Here is a 20,679-nt window from a genome sequence, read left to right as displayed (position 1 = left end):
ATATATTTTACATGTCCTCTCATTTGTCAAAACTGGGTGCATGCTGCTTATGTATTAACACAGAAGAGTTCTCACATGATCTTGTGTTGAACATGTCAATCGTGGCCATAGCACTGTTTTACTAAATTCTACAATAATCCATATATTTATATTGTAACCTAAAGTCTTTGCAATCTTAAATATTCCATTATTGTTTGCTGCTGAAGTAGATAATGTACCTATACACTCAGTGGAACCATTGCAGGTTATGCTGCCTTGCCCTACATCACTGTGTCTGATGTCATGTAGGCCTATGTGTCGTTTTGGTGTATGTATCACAGAGCTTTTACACGGCGCAACAACTCTAAAATATAGGAAGTGGCCGTGGTATGCCATTTCAGACTTTTTTTTCCCCTTTGACATTTCGTATTTAACTTTATACCGTATGAGTCATTTGTTTCTGACTCAGGGTGTGAGTCCGAATATTCCGACAGAAGCTGAACGCAGCACGAAGGCTGCTGCTGCTGCTAGGAGAGTGCGAGGCAGGCAGGCAGGCAGGCAGAGAGCAAGAAAGGGGGTGGGGAGAGAGAGAGAGCGAGAGAGAGAGAGTGGTGGAAAGACCTAGGGTGTCTGTTCCTGTTAATTGTGTAGGGCGACTTAATGCCTTCTCCCAATCTCTTCTTGTCCTCGTGTGTTGGCGTGAGATTTGACTTATAACAAATAACATATGATGTGTTGAATTTCAGTGACCTGTACACTGTCACTTTCCCACCATCACTGTTCTCTCTTTTTGTATCTTCACTTCCTGCTCTGTGACTGGCTCAGTCCATCCCCCATCCTTCTTCCTTTTCTATCCTCTCTCTCTCTCTCTCTCTCTCTCCTTCTGTATCTCTCTCACACACACACACACACACACACACAGGCACACACACACACACACACACGCAGGTTGTGATTTCATGCTTTCCCTCTACTTTCTTCCACTGTACTCACTCCTCTCATTCGCTGTTGGGTGGACACATGGAAGCAGTCACATCCATCCATTAGCCCACTTTAACAGAAGATGACATTGTAGTTATTTTGCCCCACTCCTTTAACGAGCTAACAAGATAAAGGGCACAAATGAGCGTAACACAGAGAACACACAGCTCACGCATGAAGCAAATTTCTGTAATCAGAATGGTTGAGTAGTTATGGCTCACTTCAAAGCAGACTAGTATGGCAAAAGGAGGGGGACATGGGTAATGGTTTAATACCATAACACTGTAGACGCAAAGTCTGTGGCATTCAGCAGTGTAGCATCACTGTATATATATGTAAGCATGTGGCTGTTTAAAACATATTTGAACTGAAGTTAAATATGTCAGACTCCCTGAAAAATCCTGTTTACTTCTTAGGACAGCCATTTACCCATGGAACACTCTTTAGTTCATACCACGGCAAATAGCATAGCTATGAAATGTAGTAGCGTAAATCATAGACAGACACTATGTCATGTATGACTGTGTCCTCCAAATGAGTACATTTTGTAAAAAAAAAAAAAAAAATACCTTCTAATCTAAATCTCACTCAGTTACTTACTGCCAGACAGCCCCATTGCTGTGTATCTCCATTAGCATAAGCTTTTCATCCGATATGCAACACTTAATTAGTCTCGGAATGACCAGGCCTTTATGCTAACAAACAGGGCTTTCCAAATACGTCGACATTTTTATGCATGAGCTCAGTTTTAAGCGCATTAGACCCACAATAATGGCTCTTCTCGGGTATAAACAATGTTGTTATTAGACTGGGGGGGCAGTCCGGATCCAGTTCCCACTGCGAACTCCACTCCGGGTTTTTATTTTCTCGCGACAGCTCGGTAAAATGGCTGTGTCTCGCGGAGCCTCGTGCTGGTTTGGTTGATTTCTAGCTCGCGCTCTCGTTCTGTAACCGAAGCCCCCCCCGCCAACACACACTCACTCACTTGTGTCGGTGAATTTCATTTCCCTGGCTCTGTATTTATATATTTTTTCCTTTCACAAACTTTCCCCTCTCTGTTTTAACTTTAAACGGAGTCGCGGTGGATTACCGGATACCGGTCCGGGCGGAGGGCAAAGGGGGGAATGAACCGGGACGACGGGTACGTTGTTATAAATATAATTGTATTTATATTCAATGGTTATTCGGAGTTTGATTGTGAGTGAGTCGCCGCGCTGAGAGAGAGGCAGAGAACGAGTGGGGGAGAGAGAGAGGGATATCATGGCCGCTCAGGTTGCCAGCGTCGCCACTCTCAACACTAGCCCGCCATCCGAACTCAAAAAGCCGGATCGGGACCCACAGGAGGAGTCGGTACCGGGAGAGAAACAGCATGAAAATAAGGAACCGGGAACTGACGGCGGATCTCCTGGCCAGAAGGAGCTGCAGGACGGGACCGATGCTGGAAATGCTGGGGGAGGAGGGGATCCTGACATGAAGAACGGCAACGGGAATTTGCCCAGGGTAAATAATAATAGCAGTAATCAGAATGATTCAGGCGGGCCCGAGGGGAATAACCATCCCGGAATGGGACACCACCACCCGGGCCCCTTTCCTCCACCTCCTTACGGTTACAACCAGCACTACAGCCGGGCCCCTTTTCATCAACATGGCGGACAACAAAGCCCTGGCATGGCAGCTGCATCGGGGCCGGGCATGATGGACCCTTACCCCCCTAATTCACACGAACACGGCTACCCCAACCATTATAACAACTACAGCCCTTTCCAGAACAGGACTTCTTATCAGGGCCAAGGATATGGGGCCATGAATTCCCCGCGTAACAACCAGCCTCCGGCGGCTGGGGGGCAGCCAGGCAAGCAACAGCCAGCAGGAGGAACCACAGCTATGGCTGCCTCTTACAATAATCAGAGGTATAACATGGGAAACCAACAACCCACGTCTACGCCAACTTTAAATCAGCTTTTGACATCCCCTAGCTCTGCCAGGAGCTATCCGAATTACCCCCAAGGAGACTATAACAATCAGGAAGGGGCCAGCAAGGGGCCAGGAGATATGGGCAGCAGTCAGTATGGTGGGGTCCATCCGGGTTGGCAACAAAGGACCCACCATCCGCCTCCCATGAGCCCGGGAAACACTGGACAGCCTCCAAACAGAAATCAGGTAAACTTCACTTACTGCACGGACACACTTTGGCTAAGTTAAAGCACCCAGTGGCTCAGAAAAAGCACTGTAGAGTTGCATATTGCATCGGACCAGCCATTGTCTATGTAGCAAGAGCTCTAAAATGGCTGCCTCTCTCTTTCTCCCAATACCACCCCCTGCAACAGTGTTTAGACCGAGAAAGAAGCCACATATTCTGTTAGAAAGAACTTCCTGAGTTGTTGGTATTAGTGTGGGTCCCTGCTAGGTACAGGGTAAGAGTAGAGCTAACTAAGTAGAGCAAGAGTTTGTTAGGGGAAAGTGTGTGTGTGTGTGTGTGTGCGTGCGTGCACACACAGGGAGATAAGGCGATATTTCTTCGCAGTGCTTCTTTAGCCTCATTGTAGATTTAAGTGCTGTAACCACCGTTATTTCTGTGAGAATCGGCGACGAAATAGCTTCTTCGAGGTGTTGTGCTCCCACCAGCGCTATCAAAGTTGTGTCAGTGGCTGTCAAGGCAATAAACAAAATGCAAATGACAGCGATATCGGTTAAATGACATTTGCATAACCATTAAGAAAAGACCCCTCTGTCGGTTTAAAAAGCCGGCGCACGGCGAAGGTGGAGATGTTGGCTAACGGTCCAGCGAATGGCAACAATTGCACGTCCGCTAAGTGTTTACTCGGATCAAAGTGTGATTGTGACCGCGACTGATTTTCATCCTGACGGAGGGGTTTCATTCATTGCGGCTCGGTTCGACTCCGTTCGCGTTTTTTCCCCCGCGCCTCCGCTCCATGTGGCGCCTTGTAAACACGGCCCCGCTGGTTGGAGTTGGCAAAGTGCAGATTGCCTTTTGCTTTGGGATTTGAATTATGGAGGTAAAATCCTGCTGTCAGAGCCAGGAGACAGTTGGTCTTAGGTTGACATGCGAGCCGAGATCTGATTGGCTCCCCATCCCTCTGCTCTCGGCCATTTATAATTGCATCTAATGGAAGGCTGCAGAAAAACAGCCCCCTCTTCCCAGTTATGTGTTCCTACACCATGTCAAGACAACATAGTCCCCGTGTCTTTTCTGTATTTGTAAGCATTTTGAACACTATTGTATGGATTTGTGTTTAAATATCTTCAAATTTTATATATATATATATATATATATATATATATATATATATATATATATATATATATATATATATATATATATGGGATCTGGATGTTTTCACATATCTACAGAAATCCGCCAGGAACCACAATATTAAATTGAGAATGTTAACTTAGTATCTATTTAAAGCATTTTTTTAGAACACATTATGTTCTGTTCCTCCCACTGCAGTAATTTGCATGATGCCTGTACTCCTGTAGCTCCACCATTTGTATTTTATATATATTTTTTGGAGTAAAAACCTTCAGCTCACTCTTGCTGAATCACATCTCTACTGTCATTTTTAGCTGTCGACCTCAGACATGCTCCTGAAGTTTCTTTTTCTTTTTTTTTTCCCCCCCCCCCCTCACTGTTGGGTACCCTGTGTGCACTGCTCCTTTTTTTTTTTTTTTTTTTTTTTAGTTGGCTGACTCTGGTACAGCAGATAGAGTAGGTGTGGTCACGTAGCCTCGTTGTACAACCGTGTTTTCCGCTGTTTCCAGATCAGGAGTCGAGGAGACTTGTGTGCTCCGACGTCTTGTGGCCACGTGAGAGGGTTGGACTGGCTACAGTTGTGTTTACAAGCAACCAAGGTGTCAGCACAGTGTCACCGCTTGTTTGTTTTTTTAGCAGGTTACAATAGCCTAATTTGCTTCCCCCAAGCAGAGAGTGTAACCGTGTCAACAGTGCTTACCTACATCTCTCTGTCTCTCCAGTGAAAGGCCACATGTGTAGTGTAGGCAACATATATGGAGTGTGTAAATTACTTATTTTTTATCATCTAGATACATAAGGGTATGTGAAATATATCTCCGTTGCATACATCCAGCAAATTTCACAAATGGGGTTTGTAAATCCTTTTTGGAATGAAATGTGGTTTCAGTTTCACTTTGGCCCAAAGCTATTTTATTTACTTCTCCTAGTGACAATATTTTGTAAACATTAGGGGCGAACAATTTGGGGGGGGGAATGTAATTGCAATTTTTCTGCCAGATATTACGATTTGATATATATGTATGTATGTGCGATAGACTACAGACTCTGTACTACACTTAACAATTATTTATTAAACACTAAATATTAAATTTAAATAATATATAATTACTAAATGATATCTTTGTGACTCTCCGTCACGTGGCGAGTAAATGTTTGTACCAAAATAGATCTGTTTTTTGGTCTTCATTTTGGCGAAGGTGCAGCTACGTTCTTCTGCTGTCTGCAGGTTGGAGCTTCGCACGGGCGACGCGCACACACAAACACTGGCACACACACCAGACGCCAGCCACCATGTCACTTCTGTTTACTGATAGCTAGCGTTTACCTCAGGCGGATTAATTAGCTGGTAAGCCACTAAGTAAGTGGCGATTTTTGTAGGGCTGCCACCTCTTAGTCGATTAGTCGACTAATCGGTCTTTTGGTCTTTGTCGACTAAGATTTCTTTAGTCAATTAGTCATTTTTTATGCTTGTTCATGCTTAATTACTCATTTCCAAGAAACTTCTGAGAACATTATATGGTAAACACAAGATTTAAAGTGGTGCTTTTGCAGGATTAATTGTGGAGAAACTCAGTTTTACAGATGGTTAATTACAAACTACATTTATATGGTGCTTTTCTAGTCTTAACCACCTCTCAAAGCTCTGTCAATTAAATCAACTAATCGATTAGTCGACAAAATCCTATAAGTGTTAGTCGACTAAGAATTTCTTTAGTCGAGCACAGCCCTAGATTTTTGTCAGCCGGCCTTCCAAAAGAACGCGCAATGAAATTGAAATAACCGATCATTAACCGTTGACCGACAAGCAGGAAACGGAGTCTCAGTTCACTCGTCCGGGAGGCTCTGACACACTTCCCGCACTCCGTGTCCGCCGACAGCTGTAGGCTCGTGCCGGTGTAGGTGTTCTGGGCGTTGTCGGACACACACGGCCGCTTCCTTGAAACCGCTTGCAGGACTGACACAAGTCCACCGCGGTGTGTACGTCCGAGCCCGTCTCCACCGCCTCCACCTGCAGGTTGTCAACGGTGCGCTCTGGAACAAAAGGGAGAAAACGGGACGACGAGTAACACGGCAGCTATCGCTCAAATACATTTTATTTATTTTTTTGACGACGTAGTTAAGGCAGCAGGCGCGTCTTGCTAAGGCGGGCGCCTTAACTGCAAAGTGCTGCGGGAAACCGTGGAACATTTCTCACAAAAGTGAAAGTAAAAAAAAATCAAAAGAATCCTGTATCTTAAATATGTTTTTCCCGGTGAACTGAAATTTCTGATATGGCTCAGTTTAATAGCAGCATTGACATACTGCACCTTCAACGATCATGTTAAATAAAGTAATCAAATAAGCCAGAAATCCACGGAAAATAGGACATTTCTGTTAACAATCTGTGATATGTATCGTTAGTCTAGTATTTATCTTGTGAAAACACAGTAAAAATAATAATAATAATGTTGTGATTTGACACTATAAATAAAAGGGAATAGAATTTTGGGAAACTTAGCTTGAGGCGTCTACCAGGGGGTGTGAAACTTCACCGTCCTCACGATTCGATTCCGATGATCTTTGATGATAATTCAAATAGGGTTGGGTACCGAAACCTGGTTCCCGCTATGGAACCGGTTCCTACACAACCGGTTTTGAATCGGACCGGATTAGAACGCAAATTTCGGTTCCTCATTTCGTTATTTCAGTCGACACGTTAAGCAGGGCTCGACATTAAGGCTTGTCCGCTTGTCCGGGACAAGTGGATTTTTTGTAGGGCAAGAGAAATTTACATGTCCCACTGGACAAGTTAAACCTCAAACAAACTAAAATGCCATTTTAGTTCACGTCATGTGCCACTCATTACGTCTATGTTACCGATTTGAAACAATAATTTCTTTCCCCCGCAATTCCGGTCAGCGGACCGCTAACGTTAGACCCAGCCCGCTGTTCAGCTCGTTCTCTGTAAGCAATGCAGCATGAAAGCACGGTGAACCTGCCGGTGTTAGTTAGCTAACGTTAGCTTGCTAAATAACTCCGCCTTAACGTTACCTCCTCGCCACATCGTTGAAGGAAAAGGAGAGACCCGGTGCTAATACGGCACCGGTGCCTTTATGACCGTTATCTACCGGACCGAATTGCAACGCGGTGCTACTGAAATGCCTGCGCTTCTCTCTGATGCTCCGAAAACGGACGTTAGAGGCAACCTAAACATCGCCGCATGTTACGCTAGTTAACACTACACTCAACAGGAAGTAACGTTAGCCTATCGTTAGCTAGCAGCTGGAGTAAACAGTTAAAATGCTGACAGCTAAACGGTGTAAAAGTGTGTCTGTATTTCACTGGAGAGGAACATATGACAGTGTGCCGCTGCTGTTGTCGGAAAAACCCAGATGTTGCGTTCACTTGAAATTCGCCCCGCCAGCGTCGTGCTGCATTCAAAATTGTTGTAAAATACCCTTTTTCCTATCCAGTGGTTGTTTTTGTCGTTTAACAGGAACTTACTGGTGAAATAAGTTATTGTTGTTACATTTTTAATAAATCATTTAATTTTTCCTTAGCAATAAACAAGCTGTTCTATAATGTCGTTTTTTTTGCTCCTTTTTTGAACAAAAATAATAATAAAAATATGCAGATTAAATATCTGGTAATAATCAACTGGGATCCTTTCGGTAAATCGGCCTCTGCCGGGTAGAAATTTGTGAAATTGTATAAAAAAAGTTAACACCAACATTTAGTGGCAAATTCCATTGTTATGTCTACAAAATTATTTTAGATATAGTAGAAGTTCAAGTCACCACTACTTCTGGTCAAAATATTGATTTAGTATCTCAGAATATAAACTAATAATCTCAAAGTAATCAGAAAATGTCAAATATTGACTTAGAATCTCAATATATTGGCTTAGTATCTCAATATATTAATTTATCTCAAAATATTGACTTAGTATCTCAATATTGACTTAATATCTCACTATATTGTTCAGTATCTCAATATATTGATTTATCTCAAAATATTGACTTAGTATCTAAGTATATTGACTTATCTCAAAATATTGACTTAGTATCTCAATATATTGACTTAGTAACTCAGAATATTGACAAAGAATCTCAAACCAATAAGAACATTTAAAATATTGACTTACAATCTCAATATTTTGACTCAATATCTCAAAGTATCGACATAGTATCTCAATATATTAACTTCTGCACACCGGCGTGCAACATATTACTTTGTATTATGGAGTCTGGAGATCCTTTTTTCTTGTTGAAGGGGAAATCTATTGTTGGGGCACGTTTGTTTCTACTGTTTCAACTGAATTTTATTAATGTTGATAGTGTTTGGATGCTTTCAACGGTTTGTTCAAATTCTGCATTAGCAAAACACAATTTTTAGAAAATGATGAATCTTTACCCGGACAAGTGACTTTTATGCATGGACAAGTGAAACGTAAATGTACTTGTCCGAAGGACAAGTGCCTCAAAAAAGCCCTGCGTTAAGTAATATTTCCCCTCTCGTCGCTCCGAAACGGACGTAAAAACATCCCCCTCTCCCTGTAGTCTACCGTGAGCTAGCTACCGTAAATGTAGGCTACTTTAAAAATGCCATATGTTCCCCCTGGGCTCACCAAAACGGACGTAAAAGCCTTTTTATTTGATGTCATTTTTCAGGTTTTCAAGAATCGGGTTAGGAATCGGAATCGTTTCTTAAAAGTACCCGTTCGGTATCTTAAAATCGTAAAAATCCAAACGGTACCCCACCCTAGATTCGAATGGATTCAATATAACGATGCATCACGATGCGTCACCTCCTCGGTGTTTTATTATTATTATTATTATTATATATTGCTACATGTGGTTTTCGTTGACACATTCAACGATCTTGTAGGGTTCACTATTTGTGCTTTCACAAAATATTTACACAATATAATATCGATTAGATTGCCCAGCTCTACATTCAAGCAGTCAGATAATACGTGAACTCCCCTTTTCATTGTATCCGCTCGCAAAAAAGAGACACTTCCTGAATAGTAGCGGAGTCCGAACACCGCAGACATACAGCAAAAACACACAAAAAAGCAGCGGCCAGAAAATGAACAAGTGACGTCAGTAGGCGGTAATCGATTATGGTCTGTCACTGCATGCATGCAGAATCGTCCTTGCCCACATAGCGCTGCAATGATTAATTTCAACCTCGTCATAGCATCTGCTAATCAAACCTAATAGAACTGTTGTGGTCATGCTGTGTGTGTGTGTGTAAGAAAGGCGACGTAGTGTGTTTTGACTCTTAATTCCAGCAGAAGAGCTGTTAATCTAGAAAGTGATACCACCACACGTTGCTTTGAAACTTTTTAAGGTGCAAGCTTTTTATAAATTTTTTTTTTGTCAGTCTTTTGATTGCCACTTTGCTGCCCTCACAGCACGGTAAATTGTGGAGACTTAAAGGCGCACCGTGGGACTTTGCACATTCGTAGCGCTTTCTAAATGTCAGCAAAAGGCTCCGGTTCAAACCGCTCTGACCCAGATGTTCTGCGACGTGACATCAGCGGCTGTAGACGGCGTGGGTCCCGCTCGCTCACCGGGGGCGGTGGCGATCTGTTGGTTCTTTTCTAAAAATGTACCAAAATGGGATGGGGACTGAGTCATGTTCTTTTTCTGTGGTGCCGCTCGCCGCTGTTTTGAGGAAAGTTGGATTCCCCCTTTTTCGTTTCAGTTAGTTACTTCCTGTGTGCAGGGAAGTGTCCGTGCCCGAGGCCAGCTGTAATGTTGGGAAACTAGGTATGTTAATGCTTGGGTTTTCAAAGTTTTTAATATCCTAAATATGGGTTTCTTTTAACCAAATTGGCGAAAAATAACATGGATGTACATTGTATAGAACCCATACAACATTTACAAAATAATGATTATTTACATGAAATTTCGGGTGTTTTATTCATTTCATAGCATTTACAAAAATGTTGAAATGGTTTCCGAACCTTGTCCTGACTAAACTTTGAGTCTGTGATCCACTCAACATCCTCTGGTCTTAACTAATAGTCCAAAAAATTCATAATTTCTGCTTTGTTTTTTTGTTTTTTTTGTTTTTTGGGGTCATTTTCGGCCTTTATTGTTGACAGGACAGATGAAGACATGAAAGGGGGGAGAGAGAGAGGGGGGAATGACATGCAGCAAAGGGCCGCAGGTCGGAGTCGAACCCTCGCCCGCTGCGCCGAGGAGTAAACCGCTATACATGTGCGCTCGCTCTAATTAAATTTCTGCTTCTTTTTAACCTAAATTTAATTATTATTAAAATCATTTGGTATAATGTCATGTAAATTAGGTTTATTGACCATGAATATAAAAAAAAAAAAAAAAAAAAAAAAACGACAAAAGCATCGAAAAAAAGGGCCAAAATGATCTGCTTTTCTCAGTTGAAGCTCCTTTTTTTGGCCATTAAGATTTTAAACGTAGTATTTTCATGATGTGGAGTGGATTTTTATTATTTTTTTAAAATATATTAATATATATATATATATATATATATATATATATATATATATATATATATATATTTCTTTACATCACTTCAATTAGGTATTAACCATCATGTACTTTTTTTGAGGCTGTGGTTTCAGCCATGTTTTACTGAGATGACCACATGGGTTATGCTCTTATTGATTGCAATTGCATATTTAGTGACTAGCATATTCCGTTATAACTTATTTCAGTCATATAGTTCATTTTATTGACAGGTTCTAGGTCCGAAAAGATAGAGGTATTTTCTATTTCTCTTTCTCCGTGTTCAATAAATTGCACATATAATGTCTAGTTTTCTTTTTCATTCTGGATACCAGCCTCAGTAACACTCCTCTCGTTGGATAAGTGCATCAAACCCTTGGTAGTTTTAATCCGTAGTTCTCGTTGTGTTGTGTATTCCAGGTGTCCAGTTAGAGTTCTGAACTTGGAATAAGTTTCTCAGAGAGCAGTGTGCTAAGAACTCTGCCGTCCCTTTTCTTTAATGTATGGTTATAGTGCTTGCTGTAGGTGACGGATTATGATGGTGACAGCCGGTTATGGAATACTCGAGTGGCTATTCCCTGGACTCGTGTGACACGACTTGGACTCGCGCACTGATGACTTGGACTTGGACTCGAGGATTTCTGAAATGGGACTCAGGAGTTGGGTGAAGTTTCGGACTACTTGTCTGTGTAATAGGCAGTGACGGAGGACTCGTGACTGGACTCGGACTCCAGTCGCTCTTCTCTGAACTTATGACTGGGCTCGGACTCTCCTTTGGTGACTCGGACTTGAACACCGGGGACTCGAGACTTGACTCGAGACTTGGACTCGAGACTTGACTCGGACTCGACAGCTGGCGACACTGGTGACAGCACCATATTACCATTAAAGCGCACATACATAGGTTAAAGGGAAAACATTGGAGTAATTTATAGCCGGGCCGCAACTAACGGTTATTTTCATTGCAGATTAATCTGTCGATTAGGGCTGGACCCGAATATTCGAATATTCATTCGGTGGGTTGGTATTCGATTTTAAAATTTGACATTCATATATTTTTTTTTTTTTTTTTTTTGGTTTATTTATTTTCTGCATTTATCTCTCGTTCACACTTCAGTCCAGTTGGTGGCGGTAATGCACATTTAAGTTGGTTTTCCAACTGCCAATAAACTACAAAGAAGAAGAAGAAGATACTGTCGGTACACAATGACGCCCACTTCGAACATTTAGCAAGCTGGACAGAGAAGCTAATGGCGATAACAAGTGCGGAAATGGAAAACTTTTTTCCATTGTGATTCGGCCAGAAACTTCAACATTGTGAGGCAAAGAGATCGTTTTGGAATATAAAGCTTGGATATTACATTTCCTTGGATTCCTTGGGATTTATGAAAATCAAGTTTTGGTCAAAATACCACTTTGTTGCTGACAGGACAACGACAACAGGTATGCATGCACTCTCGGCGGCGCAGATTACGGCTGAGTTGTTTTATTTTCTTTTACTTTGTAACAGTTGTGTACATGGCTGTATATTATAAAGATTTAATGCTTTAAAGTTATAAAAACTCTCATGAGTGGAGGTTACAGCGACGCCCCAGTCACAAAGTGTCCCGTTGACTGGAGGGTGATCCTTGAGAGGTTAAAAGTTTATTAATTCTGAACGCGTCTGGCCTGTCTATCTATATTGCACCAAATATGACACTGCACTCCCTTGTGAAGTAGTTTGGATGAAAGGTTCTCAAAATAATCAAAATGCAAACAAACAGACAGACACATAGAGATTCCTGCCTTTATTAGAGATAATAATATGTTCAGCCCCCTCTCTCCGAAGCTTCGAATATTCGATGCTCATTACTACCGAAGCTTCGAAGCTCAAAAAATGGTATTTGACCAGCCCTACTGTCGATTTATTTTCTCGGTTGATGGATCAGTTGTTTTGTCTATAAAATGTCAGAAAATGTAAAAAAAACAAGGAAAGAAAATGGTCTTGTTTCGTCCACAGCTCAGAGATATTCAGTTTACTGTCACAGAGGAGAGAAGAAACCAGAAAAATATTCACATTTAAGAAGCTGGAATTTTTACTTTTTTCCTAAAAAAAAAAAAAATAAAAAAAATAAAAATAATTACTCAAGCGATTAGTTGGCAGTTAATTTAATAGTTGACAACTTATCGATTCATCTTTGCAGCTCTGGTTTATGGGAAGCTTTGTCTGTGCTCATATCCTTAAAGGAGCTAGTGTGCTTTCCGAGCGGGTCTTTGCTGAAGAAGCCCAGGCTCATTGTTATTGTGCAAGTGGAAGAAGGTTGTCTGGGAAGGTAATTGAGCATTTTGGTGGTTAAGCACACCTAAAGGTAGCAGGGGCTGTACTTTTTTCTTTTCTTTCTTTGCAGTGGGCAAATGGGTCAAACTGTGATTAGTCTCACTGAATTGGGAAGAATTAGAATCAAGTAAAAACTGTTTTAGAAAAATCTGTTTTTTGTGTGTGTGTGTCTTGGCGTCAATGGTGCAGGTGCAGAGAACACATTACTTTCATGGAATATAATCTCAGACACGGAGACCTTGAGGCCTGTCTACTACGAAGCGAGATTTGGCGTTACCGAGGCAACTTCAGGTTCAGCCCAGGGTTTTTCTGTGCCACGACGGTGGATCGCTTGTTACCGGGTTAAATCGCCGTGGTAACTTATGCTGAATACCTAACGAGAGAGAGAGAGAGAGAGAGAGAGAGAGAGAGAGAGAGAGAGAGAGAGAGAGAGAGAGAGAGAGAGAGAGAGAGAGAGAGAGAGAGAGAGAGAGAGAGAGAGAGAAACAACCCCGTTAACATTCCCGAATGGGTATTGTTATGAAAGATTTTCAGCGGAGGGAATTACATAAAGGCTATTGGTTGGCTTCTTGAGCCGTGCGTTGCCAATGTCGCACATCGGTTAGAATTATGTTTTTATTAATTATTTTTTTTGGCCATTTTAGGCCTTTAATTGACAGGACAGCTGAAGACGTGAGAGGGGGAATGACATGCAGCAAAGGGCCGCAGGTCCGAGTCGAACCCGGGCCCCCTGCGTCGAGGAGTAATCCTCTATACATGGGCGCCCGCTCTACCAACTGAGCGATCTGGGCGCCCTTGAATTATGTTTTTAGATTTTAGATTTACTCCAATGATCGCTTCCCACTGCCAGGGCTGCAACTGAAATAAAAGGCTAAAGCAATGACAGTTTATGGAAAGCACAAGTGTAATTATGGTCAGATCTTGGTCCTGACTGATGGGGAAGTGATATTGATAAGCGTTGTGATTTACACATTTGCTATTTTTTTTTGGCCAGCTTTCCTCCCTGTTTTAGGAAGCAGCATGTATTGCGTTTTGCCTGTTAAACCGTGTCTGTGTTCTTCATATTTATGTAGAATTACAGTGTGCTCTTCTTATGTAAAATATACAGCTCTGGTAGAGGTTTGCGATTGGTTGTGCTGCGCAAACCCCGCCTCTTTTATGTGAACGCGCGCGTGTCTCTGGATTGGGAAACCCTGGGTTGATTGAACTAGTTGTTAATTGTTGTCGTGACACAGCTCATGCGGGACCTAGAGCTGGGCGACATGGAGAAAATCAAATACCCCAATATTTTTGCCCAAATACCTCTTATCGATATTGTAGGGTTGACAAATGGTGCTTTCACGAAATATGCACACAATGAGATTTTGGATAAATAAATCTGTTATGTTGACATAATAACTGTGGGTAAAGGCAAATAATAGAACAGCTAGAAACTGTCTGGTGTGTTCAGAAAATGACATCACTCTACTGTAATGCAGCCTTTAAAAACCAGGAAAAGACACTTGTGTAATATCAGGATATTACGATATCCAAAATCTAAGACGATATATAGCCTCATATATTGATAACGATATAATATCGATATATTGCCAAGCCCTAAATAGGGCCGCAGGTTTTTTTTTTTTTTTAGGTTACGTGAAGCCGTGTAACTGAAATCAATCCAGGCCGTGTTGATCTTGATTCGTAGTACAGGCCTCTGGAGGACAAAATAAATAGTGTCCAAACTGTTGCCAAATCCTGGCGTGGAGATGTCACACGAGGCCACCACCATGTGCACGATTGGAGAACTTATGTGTTTGATGTACAGTATGACTGCAAAGATTAGAGAGGTGTTTTTTTTTTTTTTAATAAACAGACCATGCTCTGCATAAGAGCTGTCCACGATAAGTGCTGTTGGCTGTATTCTAGCAGGGTTTATTAAATGCTTCAACTCTCCATTCATTAACAGTGGCTCGATTAGCCTTTAAATTGGCGGATATATCGGCAGTAATGATTCGATGGATGATTTTTTTTTTTTTTAAATGGAGTCGTTCACCTGCTTTGGGCCACCTACTAAAGATGAATTAATGTGTTAATTGAGTGGCGGGTGAGGGCTACTATTATGGGTTTTCATTATGCCTCGCACATAAACAAAATGCTCCTGAAGTGGATTGTAGTGCGGCTGTTTTTGGATGGTACAATGCCAGGTGTTTCCCTGTGCCTAACATGCGGGAGTGAGCCATTGGGGATGCCCCCCCCCCCCCCCTTCAGCTCTGCAAGGCTGTCTTCCCAAATTGAGTTTGAATTAAATCATAATCAAAGACACTTTTGGAAATATTTCTTTTTGAGGAACTCCCACAGTTGAAAACCTAATGAAAAACACCAAACAGAGGGTGTGAAATTGACTGCTGCTAATAGACGCGCGGCTCAGCTGCTGATGTACAAGGGGAAAGCCCCCGCTGCAAATTGGAAAGTGGTGTTAAATTAAACAGTTTCATGACACCTTTACTGTGTCAAAAAACTCTCACAAGTAAAGAAGATGGAATATATTTGATATGTAAAGTAGCAAACATCTTGCCCGTCTCTGCATTCTTATTCAAAAGTCAAACTAATTTGAGCATTGACCAGACCACCATGCTCTTGTTGAGCACACTGGAGCTGTACGGAGTGCGTCACGTTGTCTGAGGATATACTGGAGATGTTCTTTGAGATCGTGCTGGAAATTTGATAGTACACACTAAAATGGGATTCAAAAACAATCATTACGTTTGTTTTCTGCCACGCGATTTGAAGTGATTTAAAGAAGTGGTTCTTCGAAGATCAACAGGAAATGCAGCTAGGGCTGCAACTAATGATCACTTCCCTTTATTGTTTAATCTGCCGATTATTTACACAGTTAGTCGATGAATCGTTGGGTCGGTAGGGGTGGGGGAAAAAATCATAGTATCGCAATGTTTTCTGTGGCAATGCCGTATCGATACAGACGCCAAGTATTGATCTTTTATGATGTATGTGTTGGTCAGTTTGTCTGCTTGACAATCCGTTTTTTGCAGCAATACAATTGAAGTGAGATGAACAGAGAAATGTATATTTTTAGATAAAACAGATGTTGACAAATTTTCCTTTTGGGGACATAATTTGAAATTGGGAAAAATTTGAAGTTGGGGAAAAAAAGGTAATGAATCGCAATATATTGCAGTATGTTTGAAATCGCAATAATATCGTATCGTGACGCAAGTATCGTGAGGCCTCTGGTGATTCCCACCCCTAACAAACGATCCAAAGATGTGTACCAAACTACGGCACAAGTTAAAGAGAAGCAGGCAATTATCATTATTATACATTTCAGAAGCTTGAACTACAGATTTGTTTTATATTTTTTTTTGCTTGAGAAATAACTTCAAATGACTGACTGACTGATTTGTGTCGATTGACACAGCAATTTCCCCAAGTGATGGTTTCAGCCCTCTTCACATCTGCTGGTTTTAGCATCTCCGGTATGTAGCCTTGACACGCTTTCCTTGTCCTATATATGATCGTAATATCTCAAGGCGGTGAAGCGTTGGTCAGACAAAATGGCGTCATTTAGGTAGGGCTGCTCCCTCTTAGTTGATTAGTGGACTAATCGGTCGTTTTGGTCTTAGTCAACTTAGATTTCTTTAGTCAATTAGTCATGTTTGATGCTTTTTTTTTCATGCTGATTGACTTATTTCCAAGAAACGTACGAGCACATCTCTGGTAAACACAAGAATTAAAGTGGTGCTTTTGCATGACTCTTTGCGGAGAAACTCAGATTTACAGATCCGTTGATTAACTAATCGATTAGTCGATACAGTTGAATGAGTGTTAGTCGACTAAGACTTTCTTCAATCGAGCACAGCCCTATTCTTCACCGTGAGGATTTGCTGTTTCTCTCGGTTTCACACCAATGTGAACGGACTATCTTTGGGGTTTTGTCGGACAAAACAAGACCTTTTTGAAGACCAAACATTTGGCACTCGCACGTTTCTTTTTTTCTTTTTGACATTTCATAGACAAAACGATTAATCCCAAGAGACACTGTGCAGATGAGCCTAGGTGATAGTGAAAATAATCAGTCCCAGCCCTACTTGTAATAGGCATTTTCTTGTTATTTGCTGCCACTTCATGGACCAAACTATTGAGGAAATAATCAGCAGATTAATTGATAATGAACATAATTGATTTCACAGGCAGCCCTAGTTTAAATGATTATCTTTAGTTAAGTCGGTCATTAAGAAGAAGGGGCTGCCTCCAGCCTCTGAAATGGGAGGATTTGCAGCGTTTCTCAGTCTGATATTCTTGTAAAACCAGTGAGTTGTCGATTCGAGCGGTTTTAGACGATGCGTTCATGGGTTCAGAGAAATTATAAACCTGCACTTTTCACTGTTTCCATTCATTTGATAGACTAAACAATGAAAGTGCGCTGAATCACTTGAAAATATTTGAAACTCTAATTTTAAGATGGGAGAACGGTTGGCTCGCTGGGCAGTAGTTCCCTAAGGATCAACCTGGACACTAGGGCTGGGGCCACATGCTTTTGCCCCCAATTTGATTCTTTCCCGATAACATGGGTGCCGATTTGATTTGTACTGCGATTTCTTTCATTTATTCCGATTCTAGAAGTATTGCGATTTCCTTTTTCCTTATTTAACAAAAACTAAAGGGGAATATCACACCTCTAGAGACAATTATATCACGAGACCTTTCTAAAAACGAATTGTTTTCTGAGAGAAACATGTCCCATGTCAGTCAGTCAGTCTGACATTTATTTCATTTGTAAAGAAGTACACAACATGGATTTTCTGCCTGGTTTGCTGCAAACGGACATGATGTGGTCGCCGTCGGCGACACTGCACAAACAGAAAATATTTAGGTGGATCATCGGTAAAACAATAAGTCAAAAATATCCACTCTAGGCCGTCGCAAAAATAATCTGGATACCTATTAGGGATGTAAGAAAAAATCGATACACTTGCGTATCGCAATATGTTATTTTGCAATACTGTATAGATTTTCAAAAAGGCAATATCGATTTTTTTATTTTTTTTTATTTTTGTTCAAATATAAATATATATTAGTTTTTCTAAAATTATACTTAAAAAAAATCTCAATATATCGCCTTCAGGACAGTATCTGAATATATTGCAATATGTTGAATGGTGACCCATGTATCGTGATACGTATCATATCGCCAGATTGTTGTTCTGTGTGTGTGTGTGTGTGTGTGACACACACACACACACACACACACAGAACAACTTCCAGCTACTGTAGAGACTTTTGTTTTGTAGGGGCTTTGGTGGAGTGGTGAGGAGGAAGCCCAGAGCAGTCAAAAAGGAAGTCGACTCTGGACTCTTTAGTCTGCACTGCTGAGTAATGATTCTCCACAGGCCACATGGACAGCATGCTGCCTCCCGGCAACTCTCTCTGTCTGTGTGTGTGTGTGTGTGTGTGTGTGTGTGTGTGTGTGTGTGTGTGTGTGTGTGTTTTATGTTTTGTGAGACTGTGTGTGTGTTTTATGTTTTGTGAGACTGTGTGTGTGTGTGTTTCAGGGAGAAACGGTGTCAGTGATACTCAGGGGAGGGGTGGGGGGGTGGTGTAGGGTGTTTTGTGAATGATCTTGGTCTGCCCCTGACAGCTGTGTGTATTTTGTGTATAAAGTGCGGCAGTTACTTGGTGGGTGTGTGTGTGTGTGTGTGTGTGTGTGTGTGTGTGTGTGTGTGTGTGTGTGTGTGTGTGTGTGTGTGTGCGCCACTGCCTCAGGAGCCTCTCTGACCTGCTCTTACTCCACGTGTCGCCAGCCATCCGTCTTTCGTTGGCAACATGGCCCTTTTTTTTTTTCATCCCGCTGACAGCCACAGACAGCGTTGCCTTTTCCAACTTAGTCTCTTCCCAGCTGTTGTTATTTTCCTCGGTAGCGCCGTGCGTAAGACGCCCCCCCCCTCTCAATTATCCGCGTGAGTTTTTGATACAGAGCACGTCACAGGACGACGACTGGCTAACGCCATGCAGCTGCTTATAGACGGGACCGAGCGGCCTCCAGGCTAACGGACTTCGGCAAACTACAGCCAGTTACTGAATCCAGTCAATATAGTTGGGGACACCGTTGCTAAAGTTTAATTTACATTCCCTGAAAGTGAAAAATGACGAATCTGAATAAGCGTGTGCCCAAGTGTTGCACGTTGAGCGCGCACTGAGAAAAACAAGTCCCTCCGCGGACAAATGTCAAACTTGGGCTATTGCATCAGGGCACGCCGGAATGTAAAAGTAATTTATTTCTTTTGACATTTACCTTCTAAAATGCTCCAGATTAGCATAGTAATATCCTTCTCGGAGCCTGTGTGAGACTACGGACTTCATTTGCATGACGTATGGCGTGTGTGTTTTTATGCAATAAAGTGGTTAACCTTTTAAATTGGCGCAGTTGTTGATCCTAGAAGGTAGAGAATAGATGCTCTCACACAGCTCTCACCTTTGCTCTCTGCAAGGGGGGAAAAAAAGAGAGAGTCAATGGCTCATATATAAAGTGGAAACATAAAGGGGAACATGCACATGAGGAACATGTTGCTTTTGTCTCTGTGTGTTTTGTGGAACTCAGTGCTGACGCTTGTTGATGAGTGTGCCCTCCAGTCATAGCCTAGCGTTCTGTTTTGTGCACCGTTTCAGCCTCTCTTTAAGGCCCATGAAACCGACGCTGTGGGAGCGCGTATACGGCGAGCAGGAGATGCTAAGGGCACGCTAACGTCATTTTAGCAAAGCAGTGGTGGCTCAGCACCCAAATCTGGAGTCCGGTGCACGCCCTTATGTGCTAGATCTTTACAGCGGCACAATAGAAAAGCAGTACCCGGGACTGAAATGATTGGGGAATAAATGGATTTGTTGATCAATAGTGAACAAATGCATAACGAGATCCACAAATGCAACATTTTATGCTCGTTCTAGCTTCTTAAATGTGAGGATTTGGCTCAATAGTTTGATATCGTTGTTCATTGAATCAAAGCCGAGTTGATTGGGGGGTGGCAGTAGCTCTGCAGTGGCAGTAGGGAGTTGGGTTGAGAACTGGAGGGTCGCCGGTTCAAGTCCCCCCCCCGTACGGACCAAAGTATGGTGGTGGACCGGTAGCTGGAGGAGGTGCCAGTTCACCTCCTGGGCACTGCCAAGGTGCTCTTGAGCAAGGCACCGAACCCCCAACTGCTCGGGGGTGCCTTTCCATGGGCAGACCCCCCCCCCTCCCTCACTCTGACATCTCTCCATTAGTGCGTGTATAGGTACTGAGCATGTGTCATTCAGGCCTGCTGTGTGTGTAATGTGTGTAGTAATAACAAGAGAGTGAAAACATTGCTTCCCGAAGAAGTCTACATGCCCAGTGTGTTATTTTTAACTGGCCTAAATAATTAGTGTACATTGCTCACAGAGCTAGGCCAGTGTTTACACAAGTTTAAATGCCACCTCTTTCTGTACAGCGGTGTACCAGGCGGCCACTTAGCAGCCTGTTTGATACAGAGCCATTGTTATGTTTTGATTGGGTCGGCTCGTGGTTTAAAAAAAAAAAAAAGCGCAGCCGGTGGTCGGCAGGGACAAAGTTACACAGACAAAAGCGACCGCAAAAAGCCCATTTAGTGCCTTTTGTTTCTGGCTTGTGTGGCAGG

General features: G+C 42.2%; 1 protein-coding gene across 2 annotated transcripts in view; it reads left to right on the top strand.

Moving 5' to 3' along the window:
• Positions 1-1,848: 1,848 nt before the first annotated feature.
• The window catches only part of arid1ab (AT-rich interactive domain 1Ab), a 74,040-nt gene continuing 55,209 nt past the window's right edge, over positions 1,849-20,679 (top strand). The window contains exon 1 of one of the 2 annotated variants that reach the window (XM_028597311.1): positions 1,849-2,101. Coding sequence is in view for 1 of the 2 variants with exons in the window: in XM_028597310.1 (XP_028453111.1) it covers positions 2,221-3,120 (900 nt within the window). In the remaining variant the exon portion in view is untranslated. Of the gene's footprint in view, positions 3,121-20,679 lie in introns of both variants that reach the window. The other variant, XM_028597310.1, reaches the window with a different exon arrangement.

Source organism: Perca flavescens, chromosome 14 (assembly GCF_004354835.1).
Source record: "Perca flavescens isolate YP-PL-M2 chromosome 14, PFLA_1.0, whole genome shotgun sequence".
In the NCBI taxonomy this organism is placed as follows: Eukaryota; Metazoa; Chordata; class Actinopteri; order Perciformes; family Percidae; genus Perca; species Perca flavescens.
The sequence above is the reverse complement of the archived record's forward strand: the minus strand, read 5'-3'. Positions and strand labels throughout refer to the sequence as shown.